We start from the raw sequence: 18,797 nt of genomic DNA on the forward strand, positions 1-18,797 counted from the left end.
TATTTATTATTTATTATTTATTATTTATTATTTATTAATATTTTAATGACAATTAATGTGTATGGTGGCGGCATCGCACATCGTTTTTGGTTCAAACGTTTACGTTCTGGAAATTTCGACCTGTAGAACAAGCCCCGTGGACAGCGGAGACTAAAGTTTATAACGAAGTATTTAAGGCTAGTGAAAGCGGATCCATCGCAAACTACGTCTGAGTTAGCGGCAGGCTTCGGTGTTAGTGATAAAGTGGGAAGTGGGAAGGTGAAAAAGCCAAAGTGACCTTTGACCTTGAAATTTAATAGTTGCTTACACTCTACCATATGTAGGTTTTGAGACAACTTTTAGGGTGTCAATATACAACTATTTACAGACTTACAGCTGGGTATCTCGAATTCCGAGGTGAACTAACTATAATGACTGGACTATAAATCTGGGCAGACTATTACGGCTGATGTCTATTATCAACAACTGCAAACCATAATGGAAAAGCTAGCTGCTAAACAACCAAGGCTAGTCAATCGCTTTAGGCGGTAGGCCACTGCTGATTCACGATAACGCTAGATCACACAGACTACACAACAGACTGCTACCAAATTACAAGAGCTTTAATTGGAATGTCTAAGACATGCGCCGTATTCCCCTTTAACAGATTACCATTTGTTTCGTAATTTAGATAGTTATCCAAGAAGTTTCTTGCGAGTTAAAAAAATCAACTCTGATGGGGCAGACGAAACCACCGTCAAAGATTTTATTGGTTGGTCCCGTCCGAATGGTTTTCTTAATAAAGTGACCAATGAACTACCTATAACAAGGCAAAAGTGCGTAGATGGCAATGGTACATACTTTGATTAATTAAATATTATACTCTATCAAACATTAAAAAACAATTTCACATGTAAAGTCCGAATGTTATCAAATAAAACTTGTTACGAGACTTGAGGCAAACTCATTTTTTCCAATTTGTCACAATATGACCCTTTTCATACAAATTCGTTTGGCGTTAGTGAGTCACTCCCGTCAAAAAGTGATTTTGTCTCAAGAGTCAAGCCCCTGGCTATAAAGTATTAAAAAAAAAAACCATATATAAACATACATAATTATTAATTGTAACTGTATTATATGTAATTAACAGATTTTTGCAAAGATCGTTGTGTTAAATTGAAATACCTCTCGTTAAAATGAGATTGGATTTTACTAAGAAAGGTCCTCTTAATAAGGAATTAAGGCATATTTTGAATGTCGATGAAATAACGGATGGTTTAAAAAACCCACCCGAAGAAATTATTATTGAAAATAATCTTAACGCATTACAAATAAATAAGACAGGGAACCAGAACTTAAATTCTGCTGATATAAATGATTTGTCTCCATTACAACTTGTAAGTTTTATTTAATTTATATATAGCTTTTATTCTTGCTTTCGTGCTTAGTGATCGTTAACGACGAGTACATAATATTCAAGAGACCAATGAGATCTGAGGCAAAAAGGGTTGTTAAAACTAATGACCATTTTAACTCCAGACATGGATTGGCCTCTTTTTATTTAGTGCGGCAGAGTTAACATATTTATTTGACACATGAAGGAAAGATCTAAATCTACTTCTACAAATCAAATCAGTTTAGTAGTCTAATTATACGCCACATTATTATGTCTGATTACACAAAAGACAAACACATGTTTAATACAGCAAGGTGTAATACAAACAATATAATTATACAACATACGTAATGTTGTATAATTATATTGTTTCCATGTAGCATCTTCATAAAATACAAAATTCTGATTTTTGTCCTTTCTGTTATCTTTTTGGTATTTTTAACTTGCTGCACTGATGCCAATATTTTATTACGGCCTTGCGATTCTGTAACTCACTTTTCAAACTCTCGACTTTGTCGCACTCAAATCAGTCATTTTACGATTTGGCATTCTGATAAATAATAAACTACAAGCTCCTGCCTTATCCATCCTTACTTTTTTTAAAACTGTGTCTTTATTATTATTTGTTTTAATTACAGGGTAACGCAAAATTTGGTTGGCTAGACAAATTAAAACTGGGTCTTTTAATAATACTTATTATTGTGTACATTGGTTTCCTGATCAAAAGTCTAATATATGAAATAAAGAGAATCAGGGATGTTCAGCACATGGTAAAAAGAATATATTTTTCCAATTTTAAATTATGAGATCAGAAGCTCTAGGTCAAATGCTAATATAATGATAACCCTTTAAAAACACTCAAAGCCATAGTAGACATAGAGTAAATACATAGTTCTTTAGACATAATTAAAATGAAGTGGAAATATTAGTCACACTATTGCCAGAAAGTGATAAGTATTGACCAAACCAAAAAGTGATTGTACATTATTTTATTATTCAATACTTCTTTCTTATTAACAATTGAAGTAAACAGAGCTGGCATCAAAAGTCTATTGTTTCACCGATTCTTTTAATAGAAGAGCATGACTAGCTTTCTCTTCCTCAGCAGAGCTTTGATTACTACTCCTAGCCCAACTCGACACATGTAAGGGTCAGTTGATGGTGCCCTTTGCTAGCTCCTCTTATAATAAATGTTATTTATCTTATAAGTATCATTATGTTTACAGATAAATAGGATGAGGCCAATAATTGCAGCTCTCTATAAGATGGATGCAAATGTAGCTAGAGAAGTGCAGAAAGCTGTCAACTCTTATAGTACTTACAATCTGCCCTTACCAGAGGAAGACTACACTAATTTTTAGATATGTCTTCTTACCTATACTTGTGTAGAAAGAAACAAGTAAGAATTCCATCTTGGTAAATGATAATCATAGCTAAATATATAACACATTTACAAATATTGATTAATGTTATTATAAGATGACATTCTTGTTGAACAAGGTAGAGGGTAGGGAATGCAATCCCGATCTCGAGAGATCTCGTGTAATTTTTCAAGATCAACCCCCAAGCGTAACAAGACGGGATTTCGTAGCAACTGCCTCTCACTCGGCACAAAGAATAGATCGTTTGTGATTAAATTTATTACAAATCAATTGGCCCTTTGCAAGCTATCTTAACGTTTTTATCGACCATTTTTATTGAAATTTAAAACACAGCAATATTGGGACTTTTTAAAGTTTTGGTTAGGGTAACACAAATTTCTACGGGAACTTTATTCGACTTGTCTATGTCACTTGACTTGGACGGTCAGCAATTTTATGAAGGTAGATTTGAAATTATTATTTGTATGTTTGTCAGTGTTTGTGTGTTTGTCACTAGTATTGTATAAATTAAAATAAATCTATTATGATATTAATATCTACTAAAAATTTAAAAGTTTTAAAAATAGATAATCTAGGTCCTTTGTGACTTAATAAAAATGTAAAATATTACCGTATAGTAACGGTTACGAGGCTATATATATATATTATGTTTACACCATTAATTATGTATCAAAAGACTGAATATTTATTTTCTAATTAATTTATTTAGGTGGTAACTTGGGATCTCTTCTTAGTTTTAACTTACGCTCAGTAGTGCCGATTTGTTTTGACTCATGTGATATGTAAGAATGTATTTAAAAAAATTTTAAAATTTTTTTTTCAGTGTAAATGTCGTAAATGCTACTCGTGTAAATAAACCATAATCCAACTGATAGAGTTTTTTATTATTTAGACAAAAAATAACTTTTAAATGAAATGCCACGGTGGCGAGTTGAAACGAGGAACTTATGGAAAATCATAAAAAAAGAAGCAAACAATCAGGCCTTTGCATAAATGGACTCCTGCCCCGACGGGGACCTTTCTCGAAGGCCTCGAAGTCGCATCGGTTCGACAAACCTAAGTGAATCGAATGAATATTATTAAGACTGGGTCAGTGCAAGTAGGCGGCGAGCCCGTTGTCGAGGGCGGAGCAGACGTCGTCGGGCGAGGCGGGCGTGCGCACGAGCACGGCGTCGGGCGCGCACAGCCACGGGTCGCCCGTGCGCCTCTGCCAGGCGCGAAGGCGCTCCCGCAGCGTGGCTTCGAGGGCGGCCAGCGTCGGCTTGCCGTGCAGGTTTCGAAGCTCGGCGGGGTCGGCGCGCACGTCGTACAGCTCCCACTGCGGCCGGTAGTAGTGGCGCTTCAGCGTCTTGTACCAAGGCAGCGGCTGACGGGCGCGGGTGCGGTTCAAGATATCTTGGAAGGTCGCCGACGCGTACAGGTCCTGATCGATGGGGAACGGCATCGCGAAGTTGAGGTTGTGGATCAACTTGTGCGAGCGCGTGCGCACCGCCCGCATCGGGTAGTACATGGTGATCTCGTGGTGCGTCTGCGACGCGAAGGCCGCCTCGTCGTCGCGGCCGGCGGGCTCTGTCGGCGAACAGACACTCGTAACTTCATCGGTCGACCCGACGCCGAGGACCGCAGAACGAGTACGAACCCTTTTCCAAAATCGGCAGCAGAGACTTCGGGGCGTCGGCGGACCAGATGTCGTTGCTAGACGGCCCCTCGGCCGGGATGCCGAACCAGTCCAGCACGGTGGGAAAGACGTCCAACGAGCTGACCGTGGCGTGGGAGACCTCGTTCCTTCTGGCGCTCGGCTCCGGTGAAGAGATGAGCAGCGGTTCCCGTAAGCCCGAGTCGTACAGATTGGTGCGGCCCGAGGGGAACGGAATGCCGTTGTCGGACGAGTACAGCACCAGAGTGTCCTCCTTGTGGCCCGAAGCCTCCAACTCCTCGAGCACCAAGGCGACGCCTGCGTCCGGTCACAGAACACTTAGCGTATGGATGGTAATATGATATTTATTGTATTGTGAATCTCTACCTTGATCGAGCCTAGACATGGTGGTGTATTGCGCTGCAATATCTCTTCTGGCCGCTTCCGTGTCCTGTACGTGATAAGGCAGAGCCACCTCGTCCCACTGGTAGTACCAGGGCTTCCAGTCAGGGATGAGACCGGCACCGACCTCGCCCGACCCCCAGCGCTCACAGAACGCGCCATACTCGATCTCACTGTGGCCGCAGCGATGCGGGTCGTGGAACGCCACATACAGAAAAAATGGCCTACGGTATAAATAGGTATTAGTTGTATTCATTCAATAAATCATATTAGGGGAGCAAATACTACTCAATGATACTCACTTGTTCATCTCATTTGCCCGATGAAGGAATTCTTTTGATAACATCTTTATATGAGTAATATTTCTCCCCACTTGATTGATATGATTGTTTTCTTCTGTCTGCTCATAATCAAACTTGTAAACGCTGCTTGGCCCCACATGCTTTTTGCCAATTATACCTGAACATTACTGAAGAGTTAAAAATTAAACACTGTTGAGAGCGAGCACATCATATGTCATACCAGTAAATATTCCATGCTCGCGGAGCAGATTGGGCAAGCTTGTAACATTTTCAAATGAGTTGAAGTGATGCACTCCATGATGCAACCCGTACATGCCATTCTGGTGGCTCGGCCGACCCGTTAGAAGTGCTGCACGACTGAAAATTTATCCCGACTATAATCATTAAACAAAGATAAAAATATTACTGTTTTTATAAAACATGAAGTATAAAAAGAATTTATCAAATGTTAAATACTAGCAAAAGAAACAATGAACCATTTACAACCTAGGAGAGCAGCTGCTCACAGATGTGAAGGCATTGTCGAATAGGACACTTTGGCGTGCAAGAGCATCTATGTTTGGGGTTTGGCAGATTTTGTTTCCATATGCTCCGAGTTCAAATCCTCCATCATCCGCTGTGGGAGTAACACTGGGAGATTAGTTCGACAATTAATTTCAAGTTTTTTAGCATATAAAATGGAATTCTAAACTATAAGATAGTATTAAAACAATAAGTAAGTTTAAGTAGCTAAAACTAGAGTGTCAAAGGCTCTTTCTCCTTTTCTCTTCTATTAACTTGATAATTATGAACCTTACCTAGGAGTATCAAAACATTTTTTGATTTATTAGTTATTGCAGTTTCGGTGATAATGATACATAGAAACACAAAGAGAAATTTAAATGCGTTTTTCATTCTTAATTATGCCACGTCCATGGACCTTAAACCCGCCAAGCAGGTAGTCGAAGTTGAACAATGTTGCTGAAGGACCTTGTATTTTGCATTTGCAGTATGCTCGGGGTCAATATCCCCTGATTTTAAATTTCGAATTAAATTACTTGATTTTTTATTGTTAACCACAGATCTAGTATAACAATAGCCTAGACTCTAGAGGTAAATTGTTTCTTCACAGCTGACAAGACTAGCTAGTGTCAACTGTCAAGTAGCCGTATATTTACAGTATTGACAACCGTTGTTTACAATTTATTTTGTTCAGCCGTAGACGGACTATGGTATAGACCAGTCATCAGCGTACAGCGTGTGAGATAGCGAACAGCGATTGATTGACAAAACTTCATATTGCCATGAGAAAAAATTTCCCTATTTTGTGGGGTAATTTTTACTATAAGAAATATACCACAAAAAAAAATTAAGGGGGTGCTCACACGTGGAGTGATCCACACGCATATTAATCAGTTACGTTAAATTAAACCACACCCGAACACTCTAAACAACCGCTGCGTAGCAACTGTTCTACCTAATACACCATAGACTTACATTATAGGAAGTGTGTGTAATACACAGACGCCGTTTTTGTACACGCACAGCAGTGTGCGTGAAGTCTAGGGCTACCGACTACACTGTGTACAGTGTACAGTCTACATTGGTTAGGTTAGAAACAATAACAATTATAACATTATTATTATTATTATTTGGTTATATGTAACATTTTTTTAAAGTTTCTTGAGCATATCCGGGCGTTTTGAGTTGGATGCCAGTTTAATCTACCGGTACACTCAGTCCATTTATTATTTAAAAACTGAAAAAAGTGGAAAATCTATTCAAGTGCTGGTAGCCCCAACGACTTATAATCCAACTATTTACAAAGGACACGAAGTGTGGCATCTACCTGACGTTGGTAACATGATTCGCAATTTAGTCGGTTAGCACTGAAAAATATGTTCGGAATTGTCGTATTTACAGTTTTAATTCATTGAAGATTGCTTATTCTTGACTTGACTTGCTATATATTATATAATATATTGCAAAATACACATTCGAATGAATAATTCTTGAACAAAGTTACTGAGTCGTGACAAAACAAGCTATAGGTCTACCAGAATCTGATGGCAAAAAAAAAGTTAAAAAATTAGCGATTTTCATATGGCAATAAAAGAAAAATTTCATCTGTCAACTGAAATTTCGAGGAATTGTTTTTGGTTTAGCCTCAAATTTCCTTTAAAAAGTGATGAAAATGTCGAAGAAACCTCTTCGATCGCAAGCAAGACATATTGATTTCAATGTTTATCAAAGAATACTTGATCAACAAGATGCAGAACATACACAATCATCGATATTGAGCCATGTGCAAGTGTTGACTGGTTAGTAGGAATGACTCGTCTTGATATTTTGGTTTATGAGATTTTTCTTGTGTATTATATTATGTACTTATACTAAACTTTGGTTTATTTCAGGGGTTTCTTATACTACAAATAAACTTGGATAGTTTTTATTTAGAATTGATCAGAAGGAAGGTAAATGAGTTTTACACTGTTTCTTTCTCTCAAATAGGGATCGATGAATGGCCAAAATCTTGTGAACATGTAATAAAAATTGAAAATCAGTTCATAGAACAAGATCGGTTAATTGAGATGCAGGGAGAAAGGTTTATCATAAATACTGAGTTGAAGACTTTTTTATGGATGTGCAGTATTTGGAACAATTTTCAAGTTCTTTATTAATTAATAAACTTATGAACAGAGTAATTGAAGTTCATCTAAATTTCAAACCCCACATTCGCCACATTTTCAAAAATTATCTTTGATCATTGGATAAATTTTTACATTTGCATGTATCGCACACAGAATAAGCCGCTATAAGGAAAAAAAGTATCAAAACGTTTTACGCCAATTTCCCCAGTATTGCTAGCGTCAATTTCTTTTTTCCCTTTTTGCCATCAGATCCTGGTAGACCTATACTTACCGATGAAAGGATATTTGGTTCTTTAGGTTCACTATAGCTATTACAGCCAATTATGCAACAATTCACCATGACTGACACTTTAAATACACCTCTTATAAGGATAAAGTCTTAAATTAATATGGGTTTGACTTGGGTCTCACAGCTTCATGACAACATTGTGGCAATATGGCAAATTGGTGACATTTTGTTTACCACCAAGAGCTCGGTGGTAAACAAATAAAACCCGATACGCAAATAGAGACAGAAAAACTGATACTCTGTTTCGCTCGCACTTAAGTATTTCACGTTAATGCCTTCTCTCTTTAGTTATTATTGTTATTTTAGAAGCTCATCTAGTTCTATTCTCTATCTACGTGTTCAGCAGTAAATTTGTAAACCCCCATCCACACTCTCCACGACGAATCGAGGGGAAGCGCGAGAGTGTGGACTTCACTTTTGTTGGTTTTTGGGAAGCGAGTCAAGGGCCACGAGGCGAGAGCATCTAGCATGTAGCCAACTCGCGCTTGCTCACTTTGTTGTTATCTACTGAACTGTAAGAATGCGCGTTTTTTTGTCATGACAGAGTAATTATTTGTGCATGGGTTTTATAGAATTTTATCAAATGGAACGTTTGTAGATTGCGTGTTTACTTCAATAAAGAATTACTGACTTGCTTATATATGTCACCGTAAAATTGTAAAAACCGTTAGATTGGAGTGGGACACACCGCCGTTGATGGTAAGTGCTATTCTTAGTCTGATCGATTGTTGGATTCCTTTTTTTATCATACTGACTCGCGACCGCCGAACCAGCGCATATTATTTTATTGAGGGAAGGGAGCATCCTGGATATAGCTTCCGGAAACTAACGATATTAATTATTTTCTGATAAATTATCTAAAGCCTGGAAATAGTATAATTAACGAACGACTGGGCCTCTAATGTGTCCATCTGTTTCGTAACTAAACTAATAATATTGAACAGGTGGTGTAAAACTTAGCTAAAACTCGTTTTGGTACACTTACCGACTCGAATAAAAAAGGTTAAAAAATTGTATTGTTTAGTTAAATGTTATAATATATAACTTTTTGTATCGCTGCCGTTTATTTATTTCTTCTTGGTTTTTTAAAAAATATTGTTCAAAAATGTGGTTTACTATGTAGACAACTGTTTTTTGCTTTGGATTAGAAAATCTAAGTATAAAATATAGCCACCGTGTTGGTGCATAGCGCCTGAATACTATTGAGTGGCAACTACGCGTCAGATGTCTTATCTGCTACCAACGGAACAAGGATTGTTTTAGTTTTAGTATAGCTTATGCATTCCGATTACACCTCTGTTCAAGGAAACATCTTATTTAATTTATAATCCTTTTTTCAAGAAAATACATTATTTTTAACTTTCATACTATCCTGCATTAACAAACCGTTTGTCATGTAGCAATTGTGATTGTACGTTTAATTATTAATATTAGGTCAGAATCACAAAATAATTAATTTATTTTGTTGCAGATGAAAAAGTGGGGATTTTACATTTAACATCTCTATATATATAACTCTTCCAAAACGGCTCGACCGATTCTTATGAAATTTTTTATGCATATTTAGTAACTATGAGAATCGGCTACTATCTATCTATCTATTTCTTCTTCGAGGCGAAGGATATGATTTCTTATATTTGGTAATGTGTATTCACTTGCGAAGATATTTATAGGAGAAATAAAAGACTTGCTAACAACTATTATTACATTGTTTTTTCGAAGTTGCTATTTTATGAGAGACCTGACACCTTTGTTATGTTTTTTTTTGGGAATAGTCTCAAAGGCTTTTTGCTTGCTGGTATGTACAAGATCATGTTCCATTACAACAATGACCTTGAGGTCCTTATGAGATACTATGCCAGCTGTTGGTGGCAATACCCCCAGGGCCGGTGGCCCACAGTTAATCCACAACACTCAGTGTTTATTTAACATTTGTAAAAGATATGCTTATTTTTATCATGAATATATGTTAACGTAAAATTGTAAACACCGTTAGATTGTAATCTATCTCGCGAGATTATAAACTGTCGAAAGATTGTGAACCTCAGCGTACTGCTTACAATTTAACGTATTATTTAGGTTAGGTTAGGTTAGGTTGGGTTAGGTTAGGTTAGTTTTTTTTTTTTTTTTTTTTTTTTTTTTTTTGCACCTAATAGGCCTACCTTCCCCGGCTACTTTATCGCACAGGGTCGTTGTCTAAGCTAAACTTCCATCATTTCTATCATCCTTCCTCAAAATAATTGACACACAGCTTTATTTTTTATTAGGGTTTTACACATAGTATCACAGTTTCAATTACATTTTTTATTATCCTATTTTTATCTTTTTCTTTACTCTATCTATTTATCTTTACATTTCTATCACAGTCAGTCTCTTATTTTCCTACTTTTATCTATATCCTTACATTAATTATTTTCAACACATTCCTATCCAGAGACGGGGCCCGCGACGCGGGCGTCTTTTACTTTTCCGTGAGTATTCTTATAATACTCATTGGCAAGTGGGCGCCGGCCGCCTCGCGGTCCCCGCCCCGGCCTTACTCTCATTGAACTTAGCTGTTCTTTTGGTAATTTTTTGGCAAAAATCCTCCAGGTGCGATCTGTTACAGACTAGCATGTCGGGCAGTCCCTGAAGACTAAGCGACATGCCCGTCATCTGTTCCAGGTCGCATCTGGAGGAGGCAAAAATGGGGCACTCCAGAAGTAGGTGTGGGATGGATTGTTCCACCCCACTCTCACATTCGCAGTCAGGTTTTTCTTTCAGCCTGAAACGGCACAGGTACTCGGCAAAGGGCCCATGGCCTGTGAGGACCTGTGCCATCCCGGGACTGAATCTTTTCTCTCGGATTTGTTTATGTGCCCTTGTAATATTTGGCAGGAACAATTTGGTTATTCCCCCTGTTATCCCTTCCTTATATCTTCGATCCCATTCTTCTATAGTTTTTCTTCTCACTTCTTTCCTGATGTATGAGAGCGGGTACTCTACGTGAGCTGCTTTGACTTTCGAGGTCTCCGCAGCGGCTCTCGCGAGTTCGTCCGCCCTCTCATTCCCCTCCGTGCCGACGTGCGCTTTCACCCAGTGGAGCTTAATATTCTGGCCCTTTTTAAGGCTCTCCACCAGGTGTCTGCGGATCTCGACTACTCGGGGGTTTCGAGAGCGTCCGCCCGCAATCGCCTCGAGCGAAGACCGCGAGTCGCTGCAGATGTTCACGTCAGTACCCGCTATCATCGCCTCCCTCACTGCACCGACGAGAGCCGCCAGCTCTGCTTGATATACGGTGCAGTAAGGGGCCATCTTTATCTTTTTCCATTTTCGCTCTCTTCCTCCTTCCCATTTCGTCCATGCTGCCCCTACTCCTTTCTCCGTCTTACTACCGTCTGTGTAGATAGCTGTTGTGTCGTCATTTTGTATTAGGCCAGGGTCAGTTGTGATGGCGAAGCTTATCTCCGGTTTTTCCGCGGGATGGGGTTGTTCTAAAGCAGGTACGGCTAGCTCAATCCGGTCTCCTTCGCGTATGAACGGAGACGACCCCCTTCTGGCCTCAAACATCGCGGCGGCTTCTTCCACTCTGAGGTCGAGGGGCAGTATCCCCGCCAATAGCGTCGCGGAATTTAGCGATGCCGTCCTGTAGGTCTTTGCTATTTTCTGTGCAAAAGCCCTCTGCACCGTCTCCAGTTTTTTCTTCGTGCACAGTTTCTTAACTGTCGGTGCCCAGGCTGCCGACGCGTACGTAATTATCGGCTCTATGACGGCTTGGTATACCTGGTGTACCATGTCTCCCGTCATTCCCCATTCCAGCTTCGCCATTCTAGCTACTTTTTTATGAATATCCGCCGCTTTTCTTGTGACATTTTGCACATGCTTGTTAAACGTTAGCCCTTCGTCTATAGTCAGCCCCAGTAATTTAATTTCCTTCTCTAATGCTATGTCCTGTCCATTCATTCTTATTCTTGGGGTATCGAACTTCAATCTTCGCGTCAGGACCATTGCTTTGGTTTTTTGTGGCGCGAAGTTGAGCTTGTTCTCGATACCCCACTTCCTCACATACTCGAGGGCAACGTTCGCTCGGTTTTCGATGGAGTGCGTGTCCGTTCCGCTGAACATCAGCACAACATCGTCTGCGAAAGCTTGTGCGTATGTCCCATCCTCTTCTAGTTCGACCAGTAGTGGGTCGAGCAAGATGTTCCAGAAGGTGGGCCCGCTAATCGAGCCCTGAATGCATCCCTTTTCAGGTTGCCTCACATTCTCTCTGTTTGCGTAGCGGACCACCACCTTCCTGCCTTTGAAGTAGTCTTCCACTACCAGCCTTAGTTGCTTGGGACAGTCTTTCTTTGCTAGTTGGTACTTGATCGCCGGCCACCATGCGTTGTCGAAAGCCCCCTCGATATCTAGCGACACCATCAGCACTATTTCCTTGTTATTTATGTGGCTCCTCGCTTTTGTCAAGATATCGTAGAGGGCATCCTCCGTGCTTTTCCCTGGCATGAATCCATACTGCCTCCTGCTCATCCTGGGGAGTAGGCTGTGTCTGATCCTGTTGATGATCACCTTTTCTAGGATCTTCCCCATGACTGGCAGGAGACCTATTGGGCGGTAGGATTTGGCGGCCGCGTAATCCTCCCTTCCTGGCTTCCTCAGTACCACTATCGTGCATTCCTTCCATAGATCAGGGAAGCATCCCACTTCGAGGCATTTATTGAAGATGGCCAAGGGAACCTCCGGGTTCGCCGTGATAGCTGCGCAGCAGATATCCGCAGTGAGTCCGTCGGCCCCCGGGGCCTTCCTCGGGTTGAAGCTTCTAGCAGTGCTGATGAGCTCCGCCATTGTGATTGGCACTTCATCAGCGCTACTTCCCTGCAAGCTGCTGGTCATTTCCTCTACCGTTTTCCTCATTTTTCGATGGATGTCATCATCCATCTCGCAATTATCAGGCGGGAAGAATTTCCGTGCCAGCAGCTGCACCGATTCTTCGGAGTTCAACGAAATGCCCTTCTCTATTAGCGTGGTGTCTTCCCTGATCCCTTCCGCCTTTCTTATTATTTTATATATCCTGTCCCATAAGCTTTCCCATTCTTGCTTCGTACAGAGTTTTTTCCACCCTTCCTTTTGAGCCCTTTCGATCTCTTCTTCATAGGTCTTTTTTGCCTCCAGGTAGGCGTTTACTACGCACTCTCTCCTCCTGGGAGCTGCGTATGAGATCCTTTTCTTTTTTCTTGTCATATCCTTTTTTAGGGCCTCTATTTCCTTGTTCCACCAGGGTGGATCGAAGCTTTTCTTCCTTTGTTTTACTTTGGGGATATGTTTTTCAGCGGCTTTTATTATTAATTTCGTGTAATCCTTTACTATGTTATTGACCCCGGCCTTTGTGTCCTGTCCTTTTATTGTTTCTATGTCCAGTCCTAGATGTGTCAATTCCATGTTTATCTTGTCTCTAAATTCCTCCCAGTCTGCGTTTTTCGTATTGAATTTGCGGGTTGTCTTCGGTAGGTTGTGCGTTTGGGGTTTTTGAAGGGCTGTAGTCATAAAAATTGTGTTGTGGTCAGAGCTAGTGATGGAAGTATCAACCCACCATCTCGTTACCTTACTGAGGAGGGCCGTTGTGCATACTGTGATGTCCACTGCACTCGTGTATCTACGGCCTCCTCTCACGGTGTCGAAGGTGGGTGTGTTGCCACAATTTAAGATGCTCAGCCCCTCTTCGTCAAGGAACCCTCGTAATTCCCTTCCTCGTGTGTCTTCGTTTCGGCTCCCCCACCATTCACTCCATGCGTTCACGTCCCCTCCAATCAGTACCATCTTGGTTTTAAGTTTTTTCGTGACGCTTCCTAGTTGTTCGAGGTATGGTCCGATGGGTTCATCGCCTTCGAAGTACACTGAAATTACCCCTATTTCCCACTGGTCCGTTCTCAGGACGGCAGCCACTATGTTTTCCGTGATAAGTGACTTGTCTTGAAAGACTTCTATATGTTCGTCGAAAACAAGTATCGCCGCCTTCACCGGTTTCTCCCCAGTGGGTACGCACTGCACTACTCTGTACATAGGGCTTTCTGCCATCTGTTTACTGGCCCCTATGTACGGTTCCTGGAGTAGTGCTATTTTCACGTTTCTACCGCCCGCTTCTTTTATAAACTCCTGGATCGCGATTCTCTTTTTTCTAAGGTTCGCTTGTGCCAGGAGAAAGCCGGTAATATTGTTGGTGCCCTCGGCTTTTTTAACAATACGCGTAGCTTAGCCTCGCCGCCTTGTCCCACCCCTGCCGGGTTGGACAGCTCTGGCTGAAGGCTCCGTGCTCCGCGTCTCTTCCTTTTATTCCTATACAGTTAACGCAGCTGGGAGGTTTACCTTCCTTTTGGATCTGGCAATCTGCCCTCAAATGGGCTCCTCCGCAATGACTGCACACCTCGGTCTCCTTTTTACAATGTCTGCGGGTATGTCCATACCCCAGACACATAGTGCACTGGACCAGAGGGGATTGGTCCTCTACCCAAACCCGCTGCAGGTCCACGTGTATCCTACCAGCCGATGTTAATGATTGCCAAAGTTTTGGCGCGACCTGTAGGACCACGTGGCTCTCCAGAGGGTTTCTTGCTTTCCTTCTATACTTCTCCACTATGGTCAGGTCCCGTTCCTCCAGGTGTGCAGTCGCATTTTTGTTTTGGTTCCTGATGGCCCGGGTGATATCTTCCGTGGTGTTGCAGGACAATAGATTTTTAATTTTTATAAGAGGGTTTTTATTTGACGCATCTTTTACTTCCATTTCTCTTCCTAATTTTTCCTTAAGTTTACTCCTCTCTTCCTCCGTCCTGCAGCCCACTACAACTTTTCCGTCTCTGGCTCTCCTTATTTTTTGAACTTGCCATCCTTCCTCCTTCGCGTTTAGTAGATGACGGATGTTTTGTATTGTATCCTCTGCCGTGTCGGTCGAACTCTTCGGCTCCACCACGACAGAGTGCAGCGTAGGTTTTTGTCCCGGGCCTGCTTTCCTATTTTGGTCCTGGCCGAGATTTTCCCTTGTCGCTTCTGCGTACGACTTCATTTTCGCTTCCAGGATGTTATATCTTTCTTTTTCTCTCTTTTCCTTCTCGTCAAACTCTTTCCTAATCTCGGCCAGGATGCTTTCATTTTTCTTTATTGCCAGATCCTCTATTTCTTTCCTACATTTCTCCAGTTTTCTGTTTTCCGTTTCCAATTTTTCAATCTGTTTGTCTAGTTTCTCGCTTAGTATTTCTTTTTTCCCTTTTGGTGTTGGCTTTTCTTGGTTTGTCGGTGACTCCTCTTCGGCCTCCTTTACTAGTTGGTACAGCCGTTTTACGGCTGTCTGTACCCCGGTTTTTATGTCCGTTTTAATATTTCTTGACTCCGCCAGGTTTTTTTTTTTTTTTTTTTTTTTTTTTTTTTTTTTTTTTTTAATTGATAGTAGGCCTACCACCCCCGGCGACTTAACTGAACAGAGTCCGCGTCTTAAAAACTAGTGATTATTTAAAATGATAGTAAAATTTTAACAAGTTATTTGTGCTTAAATAAGTAGGTTGACACAGAAAAAATTTTTTACTACTAAGTAGTATATCTAAGACTGGTTTTATAATTATTTAGATAACAAATTGTGTTTATAATTATGCAGGTAATAAGAATTGAACACGGGTAGGTTGTTGAGGGTCGGTTCTGCTATTAGATACAATAACCTTCCCTCAGCCGCCCGATTTAAGTCCGCATCTTAATACCAGCACTTAACATTGCACAGAGAAAAGTTACGATTATAGTACTATAAAAATATAAATGCACAGTGAAATGGAATTAAACTGTTAATATAAAACTAGATGTAAACAAAGGTGGGCTTAATTAATGTGCTTATAGATAACTATGCGGGTGTTTAGAGTCGAACACGGGTAGGTTGTTGAGGATCGGTTCTGCTATTAGATACAATAACCGACCCTCAGCCGCCCGGTTTAAGCCCGCTTCTTAACACCAACACTTAATATTACACAGAGATCAGTTAGAATTGTAGTAAAATAAAAATAAAAATGCACAGTGAAATGGAATTAGAATTAAATAGTTGATATAAAACTAGATGTAAACAAAGGTGGGCTTAATTAATGTGCTTATAAATAACTATGCGGGTGTTTAGAGTCGAACACGGGTAGGTTGTTGAGGATCGGTTCTGCTATTAGATACAATAACCGACCCTCAGCCGCCCGGTTTAAGCCCGCTTCTTAACACCAACACTTAATATTACACAGAGATCAGTTAGTATTGTAGTAAAATAAAGATAAAAATACACAGTGAAATGGAATTGACAGTTTATATAAAACTAGATGTAACCAAAGGTGGGCTTAATTAATGTGCTTATAAATAACTATGCGGGTGTTTAGAGTCGGACACGGGTAGGTTGTTGAGGATCGGTTTTGCTATTAGATACAATAACCGACCCTCAGCCGCCCGGTTTAAGCCCTCTTCCTAACACCAACACTTAATATTACACAGAAATCAGTCAGAATTGTAGTAAAATAAAGATAAAAATACACAGTGAAATGGAATTAAACAGTTAATATAAAACTAGATGTAAACAAATGTGGGCTTGATTAATGTGCTTATAAATAACTATGCGGGTGTTTAGAGTCGGACACGGGTAGGTTGTTGAGGATCGGTTTTGCTATTAGATACAATAACCGACCCTCAGCCGCCCGGTTTAAGCCCTCTTCTTAACACCAACACTTAACATTACACAGAAATCAGTTAGAATTGTAGTAAAATAAAGATAAAAATACACAGTGAAATGGAATTAAACAGTTAATATAAAACTAGATATAAACAAAGGTGGGCTTAATTAATGTGCTTATAAATAACTATGCGGGTGTTTAGAGTCGGACACGGGTAGGTTGTAGAGGGTCGGCTCTGCTATTAGATACAAAAACCGACCCTCAGCCGCCCGGTTTAAGCCCTCTTCTTAACACCAACATATAATATTACACATAGTAACAATGATAAAAATAGGAAAGTTTTATAATTACACATACAGTTGATATACGGTTAAACCTGAACAGGGGTAATCTATAGTGAAAATGAATCCTAATATTAGAATATTGCGTAACTAGTTACACAAACGAGATTAAAAATATTATCATTCAGTGAAGTAGAATTATATAAAAAATATAAAATTGTAGTAAAATAAGAATGTACAATAAAATGGGATTAAACTTATAGTAAAATAAAAATGGAATCAATATATTAAATTATGTTTAGTACAAATGATATTAACACAGTAAAGTGGGATTTAAATTTCCTATTTAATGAAAAATAGATAGAATAAATTTGAGATTAAGGTCTAACATAGGTTAGTAGTATTAAGTAATTGAATCGAAGTTAAGTTAAATATTAAATGTTGGGTATTATAATTGTAAAAAGAGTAAAAGGTAATATATGAATAGAAGTAACTTTATACATTTTGTACGGGTGAGGGTGGATTACTTGCAGATTAATTATTAAGTGTGAGTATAAGATATAAAATATCTTTGTTAGCTTTGATAGAGCACACGAGGTTTGGGAAGGGTTGTGTTGTTTAATAAGGGGTAGGGTTGTGGTTGTTTTCGTGTTTTAGTGTAGGTAACCTAGAGGAGGTGCAGCGTGTAAAGGTCGTTGAAAATTTTGTCGTTTTCGATTTTAAAGGAGGTTTTGTATAGGTAGACAAATGCTCCAGTGCGAGTGCTGCGCGTTGAGGTCGCAATTAATGTGAGTGTTTAATTCAGTGTGTAATTGTGTTGTTTAATATGAAATTAGTGTTTTGTGCATGTTTTAAATGTAGTTAATTTTTGCCTCAACGCGGGCACGCATGGCTGTAACTTTGGGGCATTTGTCTGAGTCGGCGCGGTGTAGAGTGCCGGTGTTGGTGTTGAATTGTTTGTTATGTTCTGCGCAATTGGTGCAGTTGTGTACTTCGGCCTTGCACTCCGCTGTAGGATGGTGAGCGGAGCACTTGGCGCATGTGGGTGTGGTGTTGGGGCAGCGGCTCTTTGTGTGTCCGAAATTTAGGCAGTTTTGACACTGCCTAAATGGTGAGAAGTTGTCACTATGGACCCGCTGCATCCCTATGTTAACTCTGCCTAGGTCGGCGAACGCCTTCCAGGCAGAGGGTGTTGTGTTTAGAACCGCGTTGTACAGTGTAGTGTTTCTGTTGTTAGCAATGAATTTTATAGTGAATGTGTGATTAGCTAGTGTGATGTTTTGGTCTTTTATTGTTTTAGTGAGTTCAAACTCGGGAATTGTTTTCTTTATGCCTTTGAGGATGATCATTGGATCAATCCGTTTTTCCTCTTGAGTGTGTATTTTTGTGTTTTTTTGTAGTCGTGTAATTGTGTGTTGTTTATGCTCTTCTTTCTCGAAAACGAGTTTAATCTTTTGTTTTGACAGTGGGGTGACTTTTAAAGGGGCGAATCCGCCCTCTCTGAAATTAACGGTTCTACTGATCTGTGTCAGTATCTGTTCTGTTGTTGTGTCGGGACCCTCTCCGGACACGATGATGGAAGGCCCTGCAGGGGGTTTGGGCGTGGCGGCGGCCTTAGCGTAGGATTGATGAGTCTTATGCGGGTCCGCCGACACTGTTTGTATCTCCGGCGGCGCGGGTTTAGGGTATGCCTTAATAACCCTGGTATGTTCCTGCAAGGCCTTATTCGATTCATCGAGTAACCGAGAGTGGGCCTCGAGTTTGTCTAACAGTTGTTGTTGTGTGGTGTCTTTAGTTGGTGTAACTGTTGTATTGGTGGCCTGTGTCGTGAGGGGTTTGGGAG

At 40.3% G+C, this 18,797-nt stretch overlaps 2 protein-coding genes and 1 long non-coding RNA gene across 4 annotated transcripts; 1 reads left to right on the forward strand and 2 right to left on the reverse strand.

Annotated features, from left to right (window-relative positions):
* Positions 1–1,038: 1,038 nt before the first annotated feature.
* On the forward strand, positions 1,039–3,629 carry LOC125057840. The gene is made up of 3 exons (XR_007118267.1): positions 1,039–1,376; positions 2,014–2,145; positions 2,602–3,629. It is a non-coding gene; the product is annotated as an uncharacterized LOC125057840 (long non-coding RNA).
* LOC125057817 (N-sulphoglucosamine sulphohydrolase) lies at positions 3,623–6,193 on the reverse strand. Of its 2 annotated transcripts, XM_047661727.1 has the most exons (7): positions 5,895–6,193; positions 5,584–5,713; positions 5,318–5,454; positions 5,098–5,254; positions 4,781–5,019; positions 4,397–4,711; positions 3,623–4,326 (listed from the first exon to the last, which is right to left on the reverse strand). In XM_047661727.1, the coding sequence occupies exons 1-7, from the start codon at positions 5,989–5,991 to the stop codon at positions 3,848–3,850; spliced, it is 1,554 nt and encodes a 517-aa protein (XP_047517683.1). In that variant the 5' UTR covers positions 5,992–6,193; the 3' UTR covers positions 3,623–3,847. The 2 variants fall into 2 exon arrangements, with proteins under 2 accessions (XP_047517683.1, XP_047517684.1); XM_047661728.1 differs by lacking the exons at positions 5,584–5,713; positions 5,895–6,193 and having other exon boundaries at positions 5,098–5,264; positions 5,318–5,434.
* A 6,908-nt stretch (positions 6,194–13,101) lies between these two features.
* On the reverse strand, positions 13,102–15,052 carry LOC125058123. Its single transcript, XM_047662163.1, has one exon. The coding sequence runs from the start codon at positions 15,050–15,052 to the stop codon at positions 14,228–14,230; it is 825 nt and encodes a 274-aa protein (XP_047518119.1). The 3' UTR covers positions 13,102–14,227.
* Between the last annotated feature and the right edge of the window lie 3,745 nt (positions 15,053–18,797).

Source organism: Pieris napi, chromosome 17 (genome assembly GCF_905475465.1).
Source record: "Pieris napi chromosome 17, ilPieNapi1.2, whole genome shotgun sequence".
NCBI lineage: Eukaryota > Metazoa > Arthropoda > Insecta > Lepidoptera > Pieridae > Pieris > Pieris napi.

Bases quoted from the DNA above. Each gene is read 5' to 3' on its own strand.
- LOC125057817 (XM_047661727.1), bottom strand. From the start codon at position 5,991: ATGAAAAACGCATTTAAATTTCTCTTTGTGTTTCTATGTATCATTATC. The intron at 5,255-5,317 runs GTATGACATATG...AGTAATGTTCAG, and splicing joins CGAGCATGGAATATTTACTG to GTATAATTGGCAAAAAGCAT. The intron at 5,020-5,097 runs GTGAGTATCATT...TTTATACCGTAG, and splicing joins CGGGCAAATGAGATGAACAA to GCCATTTTTTCTGTATGTGG.
- LOC125058123 (XM_047662163.1), bottom strand. From the start codon at position 15,052: ATGAAGTCGTACGCAGAAGCGACAAGGGAAAATCTCGGCCAGGACCAA.